Source organism: Mustela erminea, chromosome 8, assembly GCF_009829155.1.
Source record: "Mustela erminea isolate mMusErm1 chromosome 8, mMusErm1.Pri, whole genome shotgun sequence".
Taxonomy (NCBI): domain Eukaryota; kingdom Metazoa; phylum Chordata; class Mammalia; order Carnivora; family Mustelidae; genus Mustela; species Mustela erminea.
Window position 1 is genome coordinate 26,337,534 of NC_045621.1, and position 24,839 is coordinate 26,362,372.

The window sequence follows — 24,839 nt, forward strand, 5'->3', positions numbered from 1 at the left end:
TTCTGGCTGAGCTCTATTGCAGCTTACAAAGTGTCACCTAGGAGAAGTCAGTAAGTCATAAGGGCTGTCAGTTGTCCCTTTCATAAAAACAGAAATAACTGGCCCTTCTCACTCCCTAGAGTACTGTGAGGCTGAATGAAAGAATTCCTTGAAGGGGACGAGCAGCTGTCATTTCCACTCTTCAGTATGTTTGAGCGAAAATACAGTGACGCATGTCCAGATGGGGTATTCCTTTTTTTTTTTTCTCCAGGTGGGACATTCCCGAATGCACTCAGCCAAGCCACGCCTATGCACCGAAGGTCAGAGGAGTGAGACCCTCTGTGCAAGCCCACCCTGCCAAGGTAACTGTGAGCAAATTGTCCCTCCACTGTGTCATCTGTGAATTGGGAAGAACAGTGCCCACAGCCCTAGGTTGTTTTTGGTATTAAATGAGATAATACATGTGAAGACTTAGAGTGACTCGCCCCCAGGGAGCATTTAGTTAGTGCTCCCTTCGGGCGAGTCACTCTAAGTCTATAGACTTATATAGACTAACTATAGTTCAGTTGTAGCAGAGAGAGGGTGAGGAGCAGCCAGAAAGCTCCGAGGCCAATCCGAGATTCCTTTCTCCATGACTTTTCTGCTAGACACTGAAACTTGTGGATAGTCACTGAGATAATGTGCCATGGCGAGCGCTATTTCTCACAACTTTGGATGGGGCTTGGCCCGCGTGTTGGAGGACCTGAGACGTGGGCAAAGTGCCCCTGCTCTGACAGCAGAGGCTTGTCACCCTGGTGCCCTCCCCCCGCGACCCCCAATTCCGCCATGGAGCCTCTTGCTTGCAGGAGGGGCCCCCTGTTGCGTCCCTGACGGTAGGTGCTTCCGCTGGCTGTAGGAGCTCCAGCTGCTCCACAGCAGCCATCCTACTCTTGCCTGGGCCTGAGAAGCCCAGGACACATAGCTGGGACAATCTGGACCACAACCACACAACACTGCTACTAGGCCAAACTACTTCCTTCTTCGGGCGCTATCTGGAAAAGTGCAGTGGCAGTTACTGAGCACACATCATGCATTTCCAGGAGCAACAGAATCAGAAGGAGTCCCCAGGGCTTAGAAACTCACAGTGAAAGGCATGTTAGTCACTTAAATTCATGAATCAGTGTTGTCAACACAGCCATTTGCTCACCATACTTAAGAGATCAGAATAGCCTTTTCTTTTTTTCTTTCTTTTTTTTTTACTCCCAGGAATGGGGGGATGATCCCTTTTCATTTTAAGAGTCAAGATCTGGTGCCTGTTTATGAGCCAAGAGGTTATTTTGGGGTGGGCCTGTGGATCCAGACTCTGACCCTTTTCCAAGTCTCGAAAGAGCTGCAAAGAGAGTGAACGCAGCCCAGAGGTCATGGAATCAGCAGTCTCACAACCTGCTACTTGAAGACACTTGGAGATTTGAAATGAATGACCGAAGATGGGACCAGCACCTGGAGAGGCCCCTCTCATTCTGACCCTTCCTCTGAGGTGCCTGGGAGTTTTAAGGCCTCCTTCCAGAAGTGACGCCCCCTGCTGGCCCACAGGCATGTTCTAGCGTGGACACACAGGCGCGCGCGCGCGCGCGCGCACACACACACACACACACACACACACACACACAGGAGCGCACTCATTCCTGGCTCCAGGCTTCCGGCTGCTCCTGCACAGGAAGCCCCCAGCCCTACAGTCACACCACACCCTCGCCCTCCTGGGCCGGCAGAATCCACTCTTCCCCTCCCCCTAAGAACAGGAGGAGCAGAGCGGCTCATTGATTATGGGGCAACCCGATCGGCTGACCCCGCATAGGTGCAAGTATTTTCAGAAGCGAAGTGCTCTCTATATGCGGGTGCACCACGCAGGGAGAGCCCTTGGGTTTGGAGGATTTACGAGGTGGAGTAGGGCCCACCAGCCGCGCGGGGGATGAGGGCTGTGTCAGGGTAGGGCCTGAGGGTGGGGGAGGATGGGGGTGCAGCCCTGTCCCAATCCCTGGAATCCGTGTGACAGACCCCACCCCAGCCTCCGCTCTTCCCTTGCCCGATGGTAGCCCCTTCTCAGTCCCTCCTTTTCCTTCTTCCTTCCATTCTGTTTCTCGCTGCCTCCCTCTCCTGTCTCTTCTCCATTTTTCTCTGGCCCCGGTCACAAGGAGAGTGGTCTGTGGGCCAACAGCATCAGCATCACCCAGAGGTTGTTAGAAACGCAGAATCTAAGGCCTAGCCCTGGACTCCTGAGTCACAGTCTGCATTTTAGCAAGATTCCAGGTGAACTGGATGCACCTTCAAGTCTGGGATGGGCCACTGAGTCTGCTCCTTATTTCTGCTTTTTCCTCACTTAGCTTTCCTCAGTCTTTCTCCCACACCTCTCACCCTTCATCTTTTTTCATCCTACTCTCATCTGCCCTCTTTCTTTTATTTTCCTCCCTGCCTCCCCACGCTTCCTCCCATCCACCATCCATCCATCCATCCATCCATCATCCATCCACCCATCCATCCATCCATCCTTCTTTCCGTCCATCCATCCATCCATCCATCCTTCTTTCCATCCGTCCGTCCATCCATCCATCCATCCATCATCCATCCACCCACCCATCCATCCATCCATCCATCCTTCTTTCCGTCCGTCCATCCATCCATCCATCATCCATCCACCCACCCATCCATCCATCCATCCTTCTTTCCGTCCGTCCATCCATCCATCCATCCATCCATCATCCATCCACCCACCCATCCATCCATCCATCCTTCTTTCTGTCCGTCCATCCATCCATCCATCCATCCATCCATCCTTCTTTCCGTCCATCCATCCATCCATCCATCCATCCATCCATCCCTGAGCTCACTGATCCTGTCTACCATCCACTTCTCCACACCTCTTTCCTTCTAAACCTTCCTTCTGTCTCTGCCCTGTCCCTTTCTCTTCTTGTCTAGGCTGAGGAGAAAACACAAGAGCTCTCTCATCCCATCTGCCCGCAGGCCACGGCAATCGTGCCCAACTGGCCCATCTTGTTCCTTTTCTCCACGCTCGAGAAACCATTCTCCCGCCCCGGCCATACCTGCAGAGGATTTTTTGTGCTTATGGCAATGACGTGGTACTTGTAGTAGCACAGCTCGCAGCTCCAGCAGCCCCGCTCGCTGATCCACTTGATGAGGCAGGGCTGGTGCGTGCACTTGACGGAGCCATCACAGCGGCACGGGCTCAGCAGCTCCCCCTGCAGCAGAGAGGCAGAAGGTGGTGAGTTCTGGATCTGAAGTCTGGCAGGTGGGTGGCTGCTGGAGTGGTGGTTTGGGCCACTGAGGGAGGACAGACCACACCACTTAAACTGGTCACTGGCTTTGGTGGGAAGCACCAGAATCCACGGGGAACAGGGGAATCAGGCAGCCTCAGAGCACTCAACTAGCATTTTGGTGCCTTGGCTCCCATTGGGTGCTGCCCAAGTCCTAGGGTGCCTGTGAAATGAGTGGGTCGATTTTTATGGAAGCCCTTTGCCATCCAAAGCCCCCTGTCAGCCTGATGGACTTCTCTGTAAAGGGGTCTCAAACTCAGATGCTCTCAGAGCCAGAAAGACCATGCAAGTGACACAAGGCAGCTAGTAGGGACTGGGGCCAATCTAAGGCCCAGACCCCAAGTTAAAGGGACAGACACCATTAGCTCCATCCCACTGTACACGTGGGAATCTGGGTGACAATTTTTATGTAAAGTCTCTCAATAGTGAAATGTCAACAACAAAAGCAGGTCTTCTAAATATATTGTGAGCATGATTTGGTCCAAGTTTGGAACATTTGTACTCCCCTGCAGGCCAGCACATGGAGACCCCTGTCCCTCTGTGAAGTCTCCTGCCCTGAGTCTCTGGTTGGCAAAAGCTTGGCAGGTGGGGACAGGGCTGAACCCAGGTACCTAAGAGGTGGGATGTGTATCGCTGCAGGTGTGAACTTGGGGCCTGGCTGGGAGTGGATGCGAAGCCTATTCTGGGCAGGTCTGGAAGCAGAGAGGCAGAGGACCTGGCCCAGCTAGATGGCGTGAGTGGATCACAGAGATGGGCTTAGCCTCCTGTATACCCTGTGACAACATGTCCATGACCATGACTGAAGCTGGTGGGCTTTGGCTTCCTGCCAGACCTGACATGGTGGCCTGAAGTGCCTCCATGAGCCTCCACAACCCCTTTCCTTTCTCTCTCCCCTCCCTTTATTCTCTCTCCGTCTGTGTTGTCATTCCCCCTCCCAGCTCAGAGTCCATAGTTTCTGCTTGCTAAATCCAACCAACTCAACTCCTTCATTTACTTTCCTAGAGATTTAAGCAGCTGGGCTCACCCACCTCCCCCAACCTGGGCTTTCTTCTGACTTACTCCAGGGTTCCCTTTCTCCTTACTTCCTATACCCACCTGCCCACCCCCACCTCATTTATTCTGGACCCAGCCCTTCCATCTCTCTCCTGCCAAAGGACCCAGAAGATGGTCCTGAGCCCTGCATTGGTGTGTTTGCAATTTGGTCACTTAAACCGTGTCCCTGCTAATCTGGAGGTTCCTTCATTCAAGAAACCACATCTTGCTCCCAGTTTTGGATAAGCAAGCACAGAAGCACTTGACCTATAAAACATATTGAATCATGTTCTTTGCCATAGACTGCAGAACCAGTTGTTTCCTCCAAAGATGCATAGAATCATCTTTCCCCTCCAATTCACCCCCTGTCACTCAAAGGCCACACCTTGGCCAGGATGAGGTCTAGAATATTCTTATATTGGTCTGTCTGTCAAACTGCTTCTCATCTTCACCATAGTTCCAATGCCACCTCCTACAGGGAGTCACCCCAGGTTGAGTCTTCTGCAGGTTGAGCTCAGTGCTTTGATCTCTAAACACCTTTTGTGGAGTGCCTTGGGTATATACCTGTTAGAGCACTGAGCACATCCTTATAAGGACTTGTGAGTATGCCTCTCTAATGTTCAGAGAAGCTCTGGAAGGCAGGGATCAGGGGTGGTTCATCTTTGGACCCTATCCCCTCCATGCCTTACCCGACTCCCTGAGGGCCCTCAACAACAGCTGTGTTTGAATGAGTAAATGAAAAAATTAATCAGGTGTCTGCTCAGGTTTCCTGCACTGCCCTGAAGAATGGGGATGAGATGTCTGCTCCATGAGAATGGGAACCATGTCCATTTGTGGACTTCGAGACCCCCGCACCTTGCTCAGTGCCCAGCACTCAGAGTAGGTACATGCCATAAATGAACTTGGTAGCAGAAATGCTCAGCGTGCCTCATCTCTGAAAACCCTTCCCAGTTCCCCGCTGCACTCCTCCAGTATTGACAGGCCTCCTTCACTGTAGCTCCCGCCCTGCTCAACCCACTGTTGTAGCACTTCTCCCATTTCTCTCTGGGTTCCTGCACCATGATCGCTTACAGGGACAATAGCTTATCTAACTTTCCATCCTGAGCACCTAGTGCAGTGCCTGAAGCAGATCCTCTTTGCAGTGTTGATGGCAAAATACATTCCTATCTCTTTGATGAACAGGAGGTTTTGCTTCCCGAGGACATGGCCAGTTCTGGCACCTGGTGAACAGCCATGGTGCCTAGGAGAGTAGAAGAGGGAGGAGATGCCCACATTGCTGGGCACCCGCCACAGCCTTCCAGGTCCAAGGGCACTGGGTAGTGAGGAGTCGCGGTGTAACTAGGAGAAAGAACTAGGAGGGAGTGAGCAGAGAGAGGTGCTGGGGGAGGGGCAAAAGCCCTCATTATTCATGGCAGCCTTTCCTGGGCTCATTAATTCTAACAGGATGAGCTGGGTTTGATTAATCGGGTTGTTAAGCAGCCATGTCAAATTGCCAATGAAGTAAGAGACATGACTTCCGGTCCCTGGCAATGCCGCCAAGTGACAGAGAAGGCTGCACTCCTTGCTTCCAAGCGGCAGCGGAGAGACAGGGCAGAAAGGGCTGTTGGCTCTGCACAACTGATGACAAGACCTGGGCTCTCTGACATGACTCAGGAAGGGCGACTGCACCACCAGCACTCACAGGGCCCCTGGACCCCCACACACTAGGTGGGGACAGGGACAGCATGACCCGGCCTGGTCCCAGTGCCTGGCTACGGGGCCCAGAGGCCAAACAGGTGCTGTCTCCCTGGGGGCTCCTCGTCCCCCAGACCCAGACAACGAAGAAGACAGAATAGGAACTCGTTTCAGGTGCTACAAAGATTAGAAAGCAAGGACACCAAAACTGTTGGAAAAGTTTCACTCTGATGAAGGAAGCAATCCAGGATTTGGGCAAAAAAATAGTAAATCTGGAAAGATGTTATTTTAACCTTGGCATTTACATAAGTTTTGTATTTTATGATCTAGTATATTTTTATGTACATTTGGGAGAAGGGCCATAATTTTCTTTATGTTTAAGGCTTGTAGGAGGCCTTAACGTGGACGCTTTCCTGTCTTTGACGGGTCAGGCCTGTGCGCCTTCAAGAGCAGGAGAAGAGGAACTGAGCCAGTGGCCCGACGGATCAGGTTAGACTTCATGAAGATGAGCGCCGCAGTCAATTCCGTTAAAAGCTGGAGTGCTGGAGCCGGGAAACGGAAGTGGTGAACATCTCTGAGGCCAGGAAGAGGATGGTTCAATGACCAGCTGCAGGTCACTCAGCTGGCCGGTGGCGTGGCCAGAACGGGAAGCCTGGTCTTTCTGACACCAGACACCAAGTGTTTTACCACTCCGCTCTGTTCATCCCTCCTGGGCCCTCTGTCCCACCCCCGTCCCTCCCACACCCCTGCCTGCACCCTCCACCCCCCCCCCAACCCCTCCGCCAAGTTTCTCATGCCTGCTAGCTGCACACCTGTCTCTTCTCCCTGCACCGACCCCAGAACTTGGCACTTGTCTTCCAGGATTCGGGCTGCTCCTGTGTGTCCCGCAGAGCCCAGCACGTCACAGGTGCACAGTCTGGAGTGTGTGCTGATGGGAGGGGCCCCAGGGTGGGACAGAGCATGGGCCCCCCACCCCTGGCCCAGCTCCTGAGGCTCCAGCTCTTGGGCTGGGGCGATCATTACCATCTTTTTGGGGTAATTTTTATTTTATATATTATTTATTTATTTGTTTGTTTGTTTTACCATCTTGTCTGCCGAGCTCCGCAAATGCCACATATCAAAGAGGATTGTTAATTGCAAAGGGCACCAGACACTCCTGAATGATCTGCTCGGGGCTCTAGGGCCCAGGGAGTGGCTAAGGCAAGAAAACTCGGGTCTTCTCGAAGCCCCCAGCCTCCAAGGGACAGCGTGTGGGGGAGGAATGAGGAGCATGGTTTTCGGACTCCTTAGGTTTGAATGCCTCTTCATGCTCACCAGCTGCGCAAACTTGGGCAAGTCCCTCACGCTCTCTGAGGCTTCTTTATCTTTTTGCGGCAGGCAACTCTTGCCCCCTCCGAGGGTGGCTATAAGGCTCGAGTGCGGTCACGCCCACAGAAGTGCTGGAGACAGAGCCTGGCACAAGTAAATCCTTCTGGGCGAGTTTTACAATTGTAACTCACGTTTCCATGAGGACCTCAATTGCATAGTTTTCTTCCTACTACAGCTCTATTTTATTCCCTACTGGCAAATAGGGGAGGAGGGAGCCATGCCTTTGGTAAAGTTCAACGGAGCTCCCGAGAGAGGGGAGTCCGCCCCTGTGACATGGGTAAGGGGTCACAACACAGATCTGCCAGCTCACGGCCCAGGACTGTCCTCTGTGTCATGAGGGCGACGCTGAGAGTCCTGGGGGTGCAGGGCGGGACTCTTCCCTTCCCTGGGGATGCTGAGCAGAAGAGCACAGGCCTCTTGGAGGGGTGAAGTGGGGTCATGCTAGAGGCAGGAGGCAGGACAAGCTGATCCACAGCCCTTGGCGGCGGCTGAGCTGGTGGGTGGGGAAGAGAACAGGACGGATTCTCCTTGCTGCCAATGACACAGAAAGCTGCAGGTGCAAGACTCCAGTGGTTTCTCCATTCACAGATTTCTTTCTGTTTGTTTCTGGCTTGCTTCAATTCTTCCCTGTCTCAATCTGAAAGGGCTCACTTCTGGAGTCCTTAGGTTACCTGGTTGCCATGGTAGTGGCAGGTGAGCCAAGATTTCCCTTGCCACCCACACGGGCACCGGGCATTCCTGCCATGGAGCAGAAGGAAACAAATACAGTCTAGTGACGCAAAGACTCCAGCCCTGCTGTGGTTTGCAGCTTCAGAAGATCCAAACAAAGGAGACAACAGGAACCCTAGCCTGGGGCTGCAGCCTGGAGGCATCTTCCTCTACTGACACTCAGGTGGTGGTTAAGAGCTTGGACTCTAATCTTAGGAAGTCTTGGGTATATCCAGGCTTTTACAATCTGTGTGACCCTGAGAAAGTTGCTTAACCTCTCTGGGCTTCAGTCATTCTTTATTCATCAGGTATTCATCTAGTATGTTCCAGGTTCTCTTCTAGGTGACAAGGATACAGCAGTGAATGGAACTGACCAAAATTGTCTAGTAGAGAGAGGCAGACAATAAAAAATATAAGAAGACTATAAGTACCAAAGTTGCTATCATGTGCTATGGAGAAAAATTAGCAGGGGAAAAGAAAATAGAATACCAGGAAAGGGGCAGGGTGAGATTCTAAATAGGGTGGCTATGAAAGGCCTCACCAAATGGGGCCTTTTGTGCAAAGACTAGAAGGTCAGGGTGCAAACCATGCGGATATCTGGGGGCTGAATATTTCAGTGCACAGGTCCTGAGACAGAAGCATGCCAGGCTTGTTGTAGGGACACCAAAGAGGCTTGAGTGTCTGGGGTAAAGTGAGTGAGGGAAAGAGGAATAGGAGATGAGTTCAGAGATATAAGGATGAAGAATGAGGGACAAATCAGAAGAGGCTTGTGGGCCATTTTAGGGACTTGGCCCTTACTGTGAATGAGATGGGAAATCGTGAGCATTTTGAGGAGAGTAATGTGACCTGACCATGTTTGACAGGATCCCTTTGGCTGCCGTCTTGAAAATAGACTAGACAGAAGAGCCAAGGAGAAAGACAGGAGGCTGTTGCAGGCATCCGGATGGGTGATGATGGTGTTTTGGACCTGTATGGATGCAGCGAGAGTTCTGCAAAGTGGTCCATTTCTAGATACATTTTGAAGATGCAAATAACAAGATTTGCTGATGGATTAGATGGGTGAATGAGAGCAAGGAGAACAAGGATGACGCTGGTTTTGACCTGAGCCATGAGGAGGATGGCGAATTGCTCTCATTTGAGATGGGAAAGATTGAGGGTAGAACAGGTTTTAGAGGGCGGACTGGAAGCTGAGTTTTGGACATGTCAACTTCGAGATGCCTGTTAAATAGGCATCAGAGACTGCAATAGATCCTAGTCTGGAGCTTAGGGGAGCGGTCCAGGTTCAAGACATCAATCTGAGAGTCGTTGACATACAGACGGTGTTTAAGGCCATGAGCCTGGGTGTAATCACCAAAGGAGCAAGTGTGGGTAGGGGTAGGGTGGGATACCATGGCTGATCCCTGGAGGACGCCAACATGTCAGAACTTGGGAGATGGGAAAGCACTAGGAGAAGGGACTGAGGGGGAAGGTCAGTGAGATGAGAAAGGAACACTCCAGTGGTTTCTCCATTCACAGATTTCCACGATGTGTGGAACATGTGTGTTCCAACAGTGAAACAAGAAGACAACATGCTTCCCAAAAAGGGGCCTTCAGCCTTGTCAAAGGCTGCTGATGGGTCAAGTTGGATAAGAACTGAGAATTAAACATAGATCTGGCAAGTTTTCCTTGATTTATTCATTAAATAATATGGGCTGAGAGTGAAGGTGGGGGAGGTGGTGTTGGAGGTCTGTGAATCGGTATAAAATAGTCCATCTGGGGGAGTTTAAGAGTGAGTAGACTGGAGTAATAAGGTATGATTGCTGGCAGCATGGAGGGTCCTTTCTATTACTAGCCTCCTCCCCCATCTGTGAGACTGGGGAAGTAAGGAAATATATTTAGCACCACGCCTGGCACATGGGAAACTCTCAGCAAATGCTGGCTCTCATGTAAGGGGTTATCAGAGGGGTTATAGCAGAGCTCCTTCTCCCTAAGCCCACCTTCACACCTACTTCCGTTTATCACTTTCCTTACTTTTTCTCTTCCCCCTTAAAGTAACCTTCTCCTATTAATAAGCCTAATGTTATAAACACTTTACAATTCTAACAAAGTGCTTTCATTGACATTCTACCACCTACTACCTCAATAACCAAATGAGGCTAATGATTACTTCTCCTGTTTTACAGATACAGAAACCCACTCAAAGAGGCTGTTACTTGCTCAGGAGAAAGACAGAGGAAGGCTCTGAAACCAGTTCTGTCCATCAGGCTATACCCACCACATCTCTGCCACTCTAGCGTCACTAGCTCGTCTCCTCTTCTTCTGCCCCCAGCAGCCTGTTCATCAGATCCTTACTTATCCAGCTCCCAACAGACAGCTGACCTTGTGGGCTCCCCCCATAAACATATAAACACAAAAGCAGAAATCCTTGTCCCCCTTTCCCCTTTCCTCAGAAGCCAATTTCAGGCAGTGTTCACTGGGTAGTAATTGATGTGGTAGTGGGGAGGTCAGGCTAACCTCCCCCTCACTTCCTCCTCACACTCCAACCCTTGGCAGATCCTCCCCATCTGATACTGCTTAAGTCAAAATTAAGAGAGAGAGGTTTTTGTAAGCAGAGTAATAGATTAAAGTTTTCTCTGAGATGCGGTCTAGATTAATAAGGAAAGTTACAATTGCCTTACGATGCTCCCCTGGGAAGACACAGAGGGCCTAAGGCTTTAAAATCAGAATTTCCCCTCCAGGGTAGACCCAGAAGCCATGTGTCCTTGGTTGGGGGAAGAATGGACATAAGAGTAGAAGTAGTTCATTGGGATAGTGGCGAAGAATAAGGAGCAAGTGTGGGTAGGAAAAGGGAGGAATACCAAAGAAAGGAGGGACTCCCCAATGGCCATTCTTGGATGGACATTGGATAGGATGGAGAGTTGACTTGGTAGGGAAAGAAATGTTTTGTACCATTCCCCACACTCCACATATTTGGAGGATCAACTAACAGAAAGGCTCATCAATAACACATCCTACCATCTGTACAGAAGCAACCAAACTTGTCCATGATGTTGGCCAACTATTTATGTAGCCATGATCTGGATTGGTGGGGGAGGGCTGGGGAGCACAGCGACAACGCAGGAGCACAGTGGGGCCAGTGCCTTAAAGGAAAACCTGGAAGATTCCAGGCGTCTTCTTTTTGCAGGAGGCCAGGCAACCATCTCTTGATTCCAGAGACCTATTAGAGGCCAATGGATCCTGGTATTAGGATCAAGAGAAATGACCTATCATGAAGACCTTCTTACCAGCAAAGGTTGTGGTTGAGAGATGAATAGGAGAGAGTGTGACTCCTCTGCCCTGAACTGTGATAAAGCAAGCTTCCCCCTTATCTATGGAGGCAGGCAAGAGGACTTCAGAGATCCCCATGGCCCTAGAATCCATTATTATACACAGATAGGCAATTCTGAATTCTCTGCATATTGTGCTAGGCAGTGTCTAGGCAGATCTTTGTTTTCTGCCTGGAGCCCTTTCAGGACCATCTTCTCACTCTGTCTCCCAACCAGAGCATGTAGCTTGCCCCGTTCCCAGCTCACTTCCACACTCAGCGGCGCCAGAGCCAAACCTCAGCTTCTGGAGACTAACAGTGTGTCAACACATGCACAAGGAAATCCATAATTGTTGCAAGATAATTTGATTTTAAAAAGAAAGAACTCTATTACTAAGTAGGAAAAAAAAAAAAGATTTAAGGCCTTAATGAGCTGTAGTTATCTACACTAAATCCGATTAACCACATAATTATTTCTAGTTCTGCCCTCACATCAGCAGCTTACTTTCACACACACACACACACACACACACACACACACACACACACACACGTATAATGTCTCCCTCTTCATAAAAAAAAATCTCCAGCCTTCCTGTTCATCAGTTCCAAAAAAGAATTTCAGAAAGAGACAAGGAAAACACACAGACCCAAACCCAACCCTCCAAACCATGGTTTTTCATTTTCATGATAATTATTTTATTCCTGCAATGCTTTTCCTCTTCTAATTTAACTGGTATAAGACAAATGTACCTATTTCCTCTAACTGCCTCTAAATTTACTCAACTGGTACTAGAAGGAAGAACTTAACCTCACAATAATTGAATTTAAATAACATCCAATTCCATAAAGTCAAACATGGTCTGCATAATAAACAAACCACACTTTACAGGGGCCGGCGGGAAGAAAGAAGGTCATATCTTATGTGTATATTCATAACTGTATCTGTATTTCCAATGACCTAAATGCGCAATATACTGTCCGTTTGTCTTTCTGTGTAACTCATCATAGCCATCACCGTCGTTTCCAAAGAGCTTAAATTAAAGGCTCATCTTTCCTCAAACCTCTGCCTGACTCAACAGAAAAATGTAATTTCGATAAACCTCAGCTGGTCAGAATGGGGCTATTTGCATATGGCAGCCGGGTGGGCCCGTTTCCAGGGCGCCAGACCCCCAGGTTGAATCCCCGCCAGTGTGCAGGGATTTCAGGTCACGGTGTCCTCTTTCTTTCCCACAAGTCAGGCCAAGCCAAGGGCACAAGTCAATGGCAAGTTAAAGGGCAAGTACTCAATTACCCTCTGGGGTCAGACCTCATTACTCCCTGCACACTGGCGGAGGGATGCCCAGATCCTACTGTGCAAAACCTTTGTGTTATTGGAAGGGGTTGTGGTGAAATTCCACAAAAATTAATTTTCCATCATAGTAATTAATGTATCACTCTGTGCTGAGAGGGTACAGCAGATGTTCCAAGTGCAAACGAACTATAAGGATGGGTTGCACCTCATGGATGTCTTGAATCACAGCCTTAGGCTCTTAGAACTTTCTGTATGGCTGGCTCCTACAAAGTAAAAAGCTGGGTCCTTCTTGGGTGCCAACCCTAGTTCTGCCACCCTCTGGCTGGTGACCTTGCCTCTATGCCACCCAGGCCTTGGTTCCCTCGTTCCCAGAAGTCAGCGTACATAAGAACCACCTGGAAGCTTGTTAGGAGGCTACCAGGCTTTGCTCCAGAGATTCTGATTATATGTGAACCCACTCTTCCTGTCTTGAAGCAAGGTTGGCTAAGACTCATTTTGCAAAGCCCTCACCAGATACTTTTTAGCAAGCCTTCTGTCTTCTGCATCACTCTAAGACTCTTATGTATACAAAGATAAAAACAAATACCAATAGCTAACAGATACTGAACACTTACTATGTGCTAAGCCCCATATGCCAGTGTTGACGGCTGAGTTCAAATCTTGGTTCTCCCACTCAGTGGGTGAAGGCCATTGTGCAAGCTCCTTACCTACTCTGAGCCCTGGCCCCATCATCTGCATCTAGATGCATTTCTAGATGTTCCGGCTGCTATGGCTGCCTCTCTTAGTAGCTCACACTGACTGAGCATGTGCTGGGTGTCCCTATGGTCTTAAGTTGCCATGCAGGAAGCTGGATAGCAAGACTATGGGGCCAGGGGATGCAGACCGGCTGGTTTGAATCCTTGCTCTACCATTTACTACCTGTGTGACTGTGGCAAGTCTGCTCAGAGGTAAAGCAGGACCAAAGATACTTCCGGCCTCCCTAGGGTCTCATGAAGATTCAGGGAAGTAATGCACAATGAGAAGTACTCAGAATGCTGCCTGACGCATAGTGGGTGCCCGCTGTAGATCACTACTAATTGTCGCTCATGCTCCCACCAAGACTTATGGAGTCTCCCCATCCTAACAGAAGGAGGCAGACGGAAGATGCTGCTGTCTCACACTGTGGACGAGGCATCCCTGCCTTTTGCTACCTTACTAAGCCCCTCACTTTACCACCTTGTAAACGAAGCTCATCAGTCCGAAACTGGTGAGTACTTATGCTGCCTGGGGGTCTTGATAATGGGTGGAAAGTAATAACAGTGGGATGAAAGCCAGGAGCCTCCAGGTACTGCTAACTGCCCTGTTATTTTGAGGGAGGGAAGGACAAAACAGATACCCCTGCTCACAACCACCTGCGGCCTCCGCGTCTCTAAGGAGCCCTCCCCACGCCTCCTTCCTAACATGCCTTTGCTCCTTCCTCTTGTGATAGAGAAAATGACTAGGCGTCAAGCCAGGGGGTTTCCAGCCATCACTCCTCTCTGCCCCCTTTCAGGCAAGGCTGTGAATGTGTGTTCACAGGGCCAGCTGAGGGCTTTGTGATGCCCTTGGAGGCACAAGAAGGAGGGAAAGTGGAAGCGAGGCAGAGAGGCTAGAATGATCTGTGTCGTGAAGAACTTAGCGAGAGAAGGGAAGTAAGAGAAGGCTTTGTCCCATGGTTTCCTCTGGCTGCGTTGGAAGGAGTAAACACTGACATGCTTTTCAGTTCTTTCTCTGTACGGGACTTACACCTTTTCTTTGTGACAAGCTTCTTTCAGATAATTGTCCATTCAGACTGAAAAGCCCAAAGCCCAGCGAGGGCAGTGGGGCGGTGGGGCAACCCTCCCGCCCTGAGTTCAGAGTCTGCACCCCTGCCGGCCTGAGGCCTCGCGCTGGGCAATACCCATTTCAGAGTCTGCTGAAAGCTCAGCCCAGTTCTCTTCACACCTCTCAAGGAAGCATACTATTCCTGAAGTCTTGGCTCCGCTTCCCTGTCAGGAATAAGCACGCTAAGGAGAATTTGAATTACTATGGCGTGTGAATAGACTCCGGTCTGTTGACTCCAAGCTTCTGCTAAGCTGCTCCAAGTGGTTGTAGCTTCTGTCATCTTGGCAATTTTACTTTTTGTTTGAAAGAATTCTATATTCCCTACTTCTGGGGCTGGGAAGGGGGTGAACTTCAAAGGCCCTTTGCTTCATCACCCAGCCCCTGTCAGAGGACCTGTCCCCAGTCCTGACATATGAGGTGGTCTGTACTGAGATAATGCCAGGAAAGGGGGCCCCAGAGCCTCCCACGCTTACCCATTGCCCTTTTAGATTCATATGGGAAAACCAGTGCAGGGGCGCCTGCGTGGCTCAGGCCGTGAAGCGTCTGCCTTTGACTCGGGTCATGATCCCAGAGTCCCTCTCTCTGCTCAGCAGGGAGTCTTCTTCTCCCTCTCTCCCTCCCCCGACTCGTGCTCGCACTCTCTCTCTCTCTCTCTCAAACACATAAAATCTGGAAGGAAGGAAGGAAGGAAGGAAAGAAAGGAAAGAAGGAAGGAAAGCAGGGAGGAAAACTAGTGCAGAGAAGCCCAAAGTTCATAGAAGCAGCCCAGGCTTCCACACCCAAAGATTGGGGGGATATGTATGCACCAGAAGTGTTTCCCACCAAAAGACTGAGGCAATAGCCCATAGTCTCCTTCATTTAAGAGCGGTTCGGTGGCCTTTATTGAGCACCAGCTCTGGGCCTTGGTGCTGAGACCCCAAGATGGCGCACACACACACACACACACACGGATGTGCTTCCTCAAACCCATCTACATTCTCAGCTTTTGCCATGGTTTTTTGGCCTGCATTTCACTTAATTAGTGGCTGGTACGTAAAATATCATTTCCTCTTATTTGCCTTTAGCCTTTTTCAGGTGATGAGGTAGTTAGGCAAACAATCAAGACTTTTATAGGATTTCAGTCATTTTTTGGGATTTGGTGATCCAAATCCATGTTGCCCCTCCCCTTAGATTTTGTGATTGATTTAAACTGTATTTATCTTCCCCTCAGCTGTTGTCTGTCAGTGAAAAGTCCTATTTTTAGATCCCTGTCTCATGTCAGGCATCATTTCAGCCACTTTTTTCCAGACCTTCACCAGTTGCTTAAGTTTTTGAGGGAAGTTTTCCTGCTATGTCCCAGATAGCCAAGGATCCTCATGTCCAGAAGCTAGGAGAGAGAAGTTCATATAAAATTATATATAAATTTATTATATATCAAAATTTTCCCCATAACTATGTCCCCCTCATATACATAGTTTCCTCCAAATTGAGAACGTGACATACAGCCTATTTTTAACTTGTATCTTTACAAAATGTCTCATGGTTATCCATGATTTCATAGTTCATATCTGTGATTATTTCCTTAAAAGATAATCCTGGAGGATCCTAGGTGGCTCAGTTGGTTAAGCATCCAGTTTTGACTTCAGCTTGGGTTTCCATCTTGGAGTTGTGAGATCCAGCCTTGTGTGGGGCTCCACACTGAGTGGGGAGTCTGTTTCTACCCCTCCTTCTGCCCCTCCCCCCACTCATGAACACTCACGCTCTCGCTCTCTCTTTCAAATAAATCAATAAATAATTCTTTAAAAAAAAAAAAAAAGACAGTCCTGGAACGGAATTACTAATTCAAAGTTCTTGGGCATTTTTAAGGGTGTTGGTAACTTGTTACCAAACAGGTCTTGCACAAGATGACCCATTTTCCATCCATATCATTACGGTCAGTACCTCCTGTTCCTGCCTCAAACTCAAGGTTTCATCACCAGCAATGGTCAGTGGTACCATGGCTGTGACCCTGAGAAAAAAATGTTCAGAAAACACAGGATGTCTGTTCCTTTCTACTTTTCTTTCCACCAGGGAGGACGAGCAAGAGGTGACTGCAGGACTGGGACAGAGTTAAGTCCAGAATTCACAGCAAGGCAGCTGAGGCAATCTTGGAGGAGAATCTCAACCATGAAGGAGAGCCAGTGGGCTCCTGGTTCTCTTAGCCTGGGTGCTGGGCAGGGGGATCCTTACCCTTCTCCAGAGACCTGATGGATGATGACAAGGACGACTCACAATATTCTTGTCAAGAGACTCAGTAGAGCTCAGTCTTTGGGGTAGTGGGCCACATGTCTAAGACCAGTGGGGCTAACAGGTCCTGAAGTTAAGACCCTTCACCCAGATAAATGCCCTTTGAGATAGCTAGGTACCCTCACCATATGTAGCGATACCCTTGTGTAAGGTGACTTTGCTGTTAAAGGTGTCATCCGGCCTTATTTTCCCTGCTACAATTTCAGCCTTTTTCTATCTTTTCACAATGAATGGACACTGCACAGGCTTTAAGATCAAACAACTTCTAGCTCTGCCATTTACTAGCTGTGTCGATTAGTTTCAGCTGCTAACTATGCTCCGGCAGATGCAGCCCAAAATTTGTGACTTTTTGTAAAGATTATTTATTTATTTATTTCCTTGGCAGAGATCACAAGTAGGCAGAGAGACAGGCAGAGAGAGAAAGGAGGAAGCAGGCTCCCCGCTGAGCAGAGAGCCTGATGCGGGGCTCCATCCCAGGACCCTGGGATCATGACCTGAGTCGAAGGCAGAGGCTTAACCCACTGAGCCACCCAGGTGCCCCAATTTGTGACATTTTAAAAATAACAACCATATATTATTTTTTACAAGCCTACAAGTTGTCTGAGTCGTTCTGCTGATCTGGTTTGGCTGGGCTTGGCTGGGCTCGCTCTGGCTTATGTGAGCTGGCTAGAGGCTGTCTCATCTAGGATGGCGGCCCTCTGCTCACATGTCTCTTATCATCCAGTAGGACTGCTTGGGCTTGTTCACATAATGCCAGAAGAGTTCCTGCCAGCAAGAGAGGGTCGGCCCAGATGTGCAAGCACTTTTCAAGCCTTACATCAAGTTCGTAATGTCCCATTGGCCAAGTCTTGTGGCCTGCTCCAGACTCAATGTAAGCAAGCATTATCAAAAGGAAGTGACTATAGGGAAGCATAAAGATCTAGGGCCATTAGTAGAATCAATCTATCACATTAGCTCTATGACCTTAGACAATTTCCTTAACCTCTCTGAGGCTTACTTCCATCATCTATAAAAATGCAGAGCTTTTGTAGGATTCCTTGCTATAATATATGTACAATGTCTGGCACATGATAAGCATTCCATATGTGTTAATTTCCTTCTCCTTTTCCATCATTTGGACTCTCTCTTTTTTCCCTTAAATGCATTATTTCTATGCATTACCTTCTATGTTCAAAGCTGCAACATAATAACATTAAACATTATGCCAGGGTCTTCTGTTAAATCTCCAACCCCCTGTGGCTAACACAATCATCTAGAATTTGGATAGTAAGGGAATCTAGGGGTCTCTCCTCCCTGTGTTCTTGGGACAGCCCAGTTGTGAGATGACCTCTTGGCTTTCTGAACCAGCTCCAACATCAAAAGTGAAAAAGAAAGGGTTAACACATTTGCATTAACTGATGACTCAGGATAGAGGCAACAAGATGGGGAACCTCCATTTCCTAATTTATAGATGGCCTTGGGGGTAGGATAAGTGTCCTGGCCTCTCCTTAGCTAATCAGGCTCCAGAAGAGACATTAATTGCAGCCAGTCCATCCTGCTGGGGAGACCCAAGGCTGCCAGCTCCCTTGCTGGGAATGGAATAGAATTTTAATTGGCTGTGAAAGCATCATGGCAGTTGGTGCATGAAAGATTTGATCCTCTCCCCTGAAGCAGGTGAGAGAAGCTTTGGGGGAAAAGCCCTGAAGAGGTACATGACAGCAAAGACCAGCCACGTCCAGGGCTCATCCCAGCGGCAACACTATTGGTCCCGTTCCAGGGCTGGACTCTCGCCAGGGTCAAAGACTGTCTTGTACACTATCCTCGGTGTGGTGAGCACAGAAGCATCAGGCCTGGAACCCCATTCACGCCTGTGCCCACCCAAGGACTTTCATAAGAGAAGCACTATGTAGTGACTGTCACTTGCGTAGCCAAGAAAACCAGTACCTCCTACCTCAGAGAACTCTCCATCTGTAATCTCATTCCCCCAGTGTGTGTGTGTGTGTGTGAGCACGTGTGTATGGGTGTGTGTGTGTGCACATGCATGTGTCCATTTGAACCAATGGCACAGCATTTCTGTGCTGTTGACTCAGAGTCGTGTTTCCATTTTTTTCACTCAAATAAATGAATGTGATAATGTCTGGGGAAAATATGTCTTCTTGGCAATGTGTCTGTTTTCTGCCATGGTGTTTCCCGGAACACACACAGAACATGGGGGTGACGGGATGCTGACCTGTGGAGGTCAGCAGATGTGTCTATGAAAACAAGACAATGTGAACTTGTTAGCATAAACATACAGTGATGGGTGTTGTGGTTTTCAGAGACTCTCGGGCAAGTTCTTTAACCTCTTCGTAGATTAGTTCTCTCATCAATAAAATGAGGGCAATAACAGCACTTACCTAATAGGACTGTTGGAAAGACTAATAAGATGTAAAGCACTTAAAATTAATGCAGAGACTCAATAAATGTGTTTTCATGATTACTTCTAGGTTAGGGGAGGGGAATGGAGCTGTTCGTTGACCCAATGTGCTCTGTTGACCTAGTGCCATAATGAACCTTCAGGCAAAAAGTAAAGCAGGAACCCAAAAAGCATACATGCAAAATCAATGCTTTCACAAAACTCCTTGAGTGCGGTGAGAGCTTGAAAAAAATTCAGAATTTTTAAGGAAACTACCTTATTAATCTTTAAAACTTCAAGCAATTAAACATCATTTATAACTACTGAACAGTTTTGTTTTCATTGTGTATCTTGATTTTTATTATCAATTTTTTATTAAAAGTTTATCAAAAATTCAGTTAGGATAAAAGTGATGCATTGAAAGAGACCATTAAAAATGGGATTTTATGATTTATAGAGATATGAAGACAAACTTCTAAAACCAAAGCAAACCCAAAACCTCAATTATGTTTCCATTCTCTCTGTGCCCCTCCTGTTCAGACCTCCCATCTCCTTACTGGAGAACAAGACATCTTTCTGGTTTAAGCTCAGAACATAGAAATGAAAATAGCCAGAATAAAAGACATGGCCAATACATAGCATCTTCTTTGAAGTGGTGAGAATTTCATCTCCTAAAAACAGCAGATGGAAGTCCAGGACCTTAGGGAAAAAGAACCGCAGGAACATCGCATTAATTCCTGCCCTTAGAAGATAGAAGAGGCTTCCCAGTAATGAATACAGCTCTTTCCCCCTCCAAACCTGGTCCCTAGATCACAGCTGGGTCCACAGGCTCCTGGGCCTAACTTCTCCCATTTGGACCATCAATGTTGAGGAAATTAGCAGACAAGTCATTTAAAGAAGTAATTGGGGGCACACATCAGATCAGCCCTTCAAAGGATGGTCTTTCTCACATTTCCTGCATCTGTAAGAGATTGACAGTGTCAGTGGAGGCAGTTCTTTCTTTGTCCAAGGGACTGGAAAACATGGCTAGGCCACCTGGCTGGGGGTGATATGACCAGTGGCAAAGCTAGTGCCTCAGAAGGTGCAGATGCCCACAGCGGGGTGCATCCCTGATGGTGTAAGGGATGACGGAGATCCTAGAATGACCTCCTTGGACATGCGCACAGAAGCAATGAAGGTATTAAAGAGCGGTATCTTCCACTGTAAGCATAAATCAGCATTCTGGTCTCCATCTTGGGTTCTTACAAGTTTTCTTGGCCTGAATTATGTCTTTTCAAAATAGGACCACTCAGGGTAAAAGGTCAATAAATCAAGGTTCCAGACTTCTCTCACCCCAACCTTGCAGGGAAGTTTGGGGTAAAATTCCTGCTAAGGTTGTTGCCCCTTCCCTCCCATTCCTACTGCCCCCTGCAGCTCTGTTGGACCAAGGACATAAACTTCTCCTGACAGGTGCAGGATGTAAGGTCAGTACCATCTATTATGCTTTTGTTCTGTTGTTTTGTTTTTGTCCTTTAAATACCCATGAGTCAAGTCTGTCTTAGCCTCTAAAAGAGTGAAAAACACTTGCAGACTCCATGGGAGCCATTCAACTCAGCATGCAAGCATCTCCTGTGTTATTCCTAATGACTCACCAGCCTCTCAGTGACATGGAGCTCACTACCTTAAAGGCTACCCATTGTATTTTTTAATAGTTTCAACCAGTGAAAGTTTGCTAGAGCAATGATAAATATTAGATTGCAAGGTGCAGGAGAACAGGGCTCCGTGCGAGGCATGGTGCAGAGGTAGGCCAAAAGATTGGACAATGATCATGTTGTATGGCATGTGCATCTGTATTAGCGTGCGGAGAAGAAAAGGAGATAGGCAGATGTCAGTTCAAATTTGTGTACTGTGGCTATTTCTGAATGTTCATGTGGTCATGGTACACAGCCCAAGTGCCCTTTCCCGTCACGTCTGCAACAGTTTCCCCCATCCCATATCCCACCAGCCTCTCTACTCCCCATGAGCATCACTTTTCTTATCCTGACTCTAACCCTCAGACAAAGATGCCAGAGGCAAGAATGGAACAGAGGCAGTGAAGAGGAGCGGAACACGAGTTTAAAAAGCCAGTGTCGGAGGAGGGGCGCCCCGGTGGCTCAGTCGGTTAAGCATCTGACTCTTGATTTAGGCTCAGGTCGTGATCTTAGGGCTGTGAGATTGAGCCCTGAATTGGCCTCTATGCTTGGCTTAGAGCCTGCTTGAAGATTCTCTCTTCTTCTCCCTCTCCCTCTGTACCCTCCCCTCCCCACTCCTCTCTCTCCCTCCCTGAAAAGAAAAAAAAAAAAGCCAATGTGGGGTGCTTAGGAGTTGGCAAAAGACTCACCAAGAAAAGTAGTGGAATGGATGGGCAGGACCCCTATGGCCCCTGCCAAGCTGGCAGACATCCACATATAAATACCCTGACACCATGGCAAAGAGCTCTGATTCCATGAATTTTGGCTTCCCACCTTTTGGCCCAGTCATCATAGGCCCATGTAGGAATAGAGCAACTTGTACTGGGGGCTGTTCTGGGTGATTTGTTCATGTAGAAGGGAATTAAGGGCTGGTCATTGCCAGCCTTCTCCCTGGACCCATGCTTGTCCCTTTTGCCCCAGCCCTTCAGAGTAATGACACAGAATAAACCCTAAAGAATAAAGAGGCAAGGGACTATGCAAGCCTTATCCTAGCATGTCTTCTATCCAAACACCTCTTTCTCATCAGGACATCCCAACACATCTACCTAACCCCACCCCACCCTCTTTCACCTAAACATTTTTCATGATAGTCGCCATCATCATCATCATCACTGGGGTTGAGATTGTTTCAATTTCACCTTTTGGACTCCAAAGACATTTTGATTCCATGTTTATAAGAGCAAAGTTTTAATGGGAATTTTATACGCATTGGTACACATTCCTTGAGAATGTATTTTCCAAAAAGAATTCCATTAAGCCAACTTAATTTTTGATCAATCTTTTTTAATATACGGCAGTTAAACTGTTAGCAGTTTTTCTATTTCTCATCTAATGTTATTGAAATGTCTCTTTGGGGTAATTCATTTTATAAGTAAAATGTGTGTTAACCATTCGATTAGCTGGTTGTGGGTCCATGCTAAAATTCGCTAATTATAGCACCTTTCATTGAAAGTTTTATTTTGTGGCCTTTAAAATCCTTCCAAATTTAATTTTTCCTGGATCAAAATTTGCCAATCTGAATTTTCTCAAGAATTTGTGATCTTCTGCCAGATTTTAATAAATTATAAATTTGACGGAGGGCGATTTTGGCCGCTATCAGCTTTCTGGTATTGAATGTTTGTTGATTTTTCACCGGAGTGAAGATGCCCTCCCACATAAGAGAAAACGCACTTGATTCACTGCCTACTACATGCAAGCATCAAATAAATATGACCTCATTTAAGCTACAACAGTGCTGAGAGGTGAGTGTTATTATCCCTGTTTATACATCAGCGAACTAAATCTGAAAGGGGTGAAGCCGTCTGCCCAGTGTTATACAGCGGCTATACAATGAAACTCGGAATTGAAAACTCAGCTTTTGAGTATAAAAAGCGTTCATTGTTTCTACTGTATCACAGGAGCTCTCTCTTCATTTATAATCATACTGAGTCTGCGGGCTGCATGTATATCTTATAGTACCTTCCACCTTGTTCTGGCCCCTGTCTGTCTTTCTGTCTGTCTCTTGTGCTTTGTTCCAGACTGCCCTGAGACCGCAGGCCCCACGCCCAGGAGCAACATGACTCATTCTCTCCTCCCTCTCTGGTAAGTGGTCCCACAGTCCCCGGAAGCGCCTGGGAAGAGCTTCTGTTGGCAGCACCTTAGTGGGTCCTCACACGTTCACATCTACGAGTGCCCCCTGATTCCAGCTGGAAGCCTGAAGGAGGTGGCGGGGTGTGTGAGGGCGTGTGAGTGTATGGAGGGAAGGGGTCCCACCCGGGGCTGGGGAGCAGGTTGCTCCGCAGGAGGCCAGTGCCCTCAGCCCTGTCACTCACAGTGACACACAGGGAGGTGACCACCGGCGGTGGCGGGGGGAGTACATTGGCATGTTGTTCTGTTTAGTGAGGAAGAGCATGTCTTTTCAGTGGAGCACATCCAGGCAGTTTCCTTTTTTACAGCAAATTACAGGGGGATGGGAAGGAAAGGAAATGGAGGGAGGGAGAGAGGGAGGGAGAGGGGCTTCTATTTTTAAACCCTTGCCAGGCATTAGTTCTATGGAAGTTTCTGTGAGGGAAAAAGAAGGGAAGAAGAGATGGGAAGGAGCAAGGGACAGCTGACTGGAAGGGCCAGGTCTAGGATAGTGGTTTCCACACATAATTTTTTTTTCAAACATACATTTTTTTTAAGTAGCCAGAAACTTTCCTTCAAATGTATTCTGTGAGGAATGCCACTATTTAAAATAAGGGAAAGGGGAGCTGTCTTCATTGACATGCCTGGAAGAAGAGATTCCAGATCCCCATCCACTTGAGCACACAGGGCTCCTGTACTAGCTTTACTGGAAACAAGTTTCAACCAACATGGCACAGGAAGAGGTCCACCTTTTCATGTGTTCACTCCCTCATTCATTCATGAAATACTTATTGATGCCTATTGTGTTCCAAGCCATATGCAAGGTGGTGGGGGATATTGTGGCAAATGAAACAGACCTGCCCCTGTTTACATTCTAGCATGGGAGATGAACATTCACAAAATAATCACACAAACAAATGTAAAACTGCTGCTCTGACAAGCCCTGTGAAAAAGAGGACATGGTGTCACCCAATGGGAGGCTGCCCCAAGGGAGCCATATGCAGGCTGAGGGCTGAAGGACAGGCAGTAACTACAGGAAGAGGGGAGGGAAGTGCATTCCAGAGAGAAAGGATAGGAGAGAACATGGCAAGTGTCCCTGTTATTAATTCCTACTTAGCAACCCATCCCCAAATCTGGTGGCTTAAGATAACCACTGTTTTTACCAATTTCACAATTTTTGTAGGTCAGAAATGTGGGCAGTGCTTGGCTGGTCATTTCTTCTGCTCCATGTGGCATTGGCCAAGGCTACTCTGTGTATTCAGTTGGCAAATGGGCTGGTTTGGAGGACCCAGGATAGCTTCTCTCAAAGGTCTGGGGCTTTGGTGATGACTGGAAGCTGGACTCTTTCAGGACCATTGGTCCAAACATGGCCACTCCAACTTGGCAGCCTCAGAGTCATTGGACTTTGTAGGTGGCAGCCCTGAACTCCCAGAAAGAGTATTCCAAGAGGCAGAAAGTGGAAGTTCCTACTTCCTTAAGCCCTTGACCAGAAACCAGCACCATATCACTTCTACTCTATTCTATTAGTCAAAGCAGTTGCAAAGCCACTTCAAGAAGTGGGAACATGGACCCCATTTCTCAATGAGTGACTGCCAAAGAGTCTATGGCCATCTTTAATCCACCATGGCAAACATAGGGATCAAAAGAGAGTTAGCATAGCCAGAACACAGAGTGAAGGAGAACCGTGCACAGGAACGAGGTAGGGAGGGCGGGCCAGACCTCACAGACAAGGCTGCAGCACATCTTTGTGTCAGTAGGTCACAGAGCACCTCCAGAAGGCACCATTCCCATTGTAGGCTAGGTGAGCGGAGCCCTTGGAGTCATGTGGTGCACAGCCTATCTGGCCACGCTGACTCTAGGAACTACACTGGCCCTGGGAACCATGTAAGACTATTGA

The 24,839-nt window shown here is 48.2% G+C and overlaps 1 protein-coding gene across 1 annotated transcript in view; it reads right to left on the reverse strand.

Moving 5' to 3' along the window:
* Window positions 1–24,839, reverse strand: part of MARCHF4 (membrane associated ring-CH-type finger 4) — a 109,816-nt gene that overhangs the window by 23,374 nt on the left and 61,603 nt on the right. Inside the window, exon 2 of the mRNA XM_032354941.1 lies at window positions 3,057–3,212. Coding sequence (XP_032210832.1) covers window positions 3,057–3,212 — 156 coding nt within the window. The remainder of the gene's footprint in view (window positions 1–3,056; window positions 3,213–24,839) is intronic.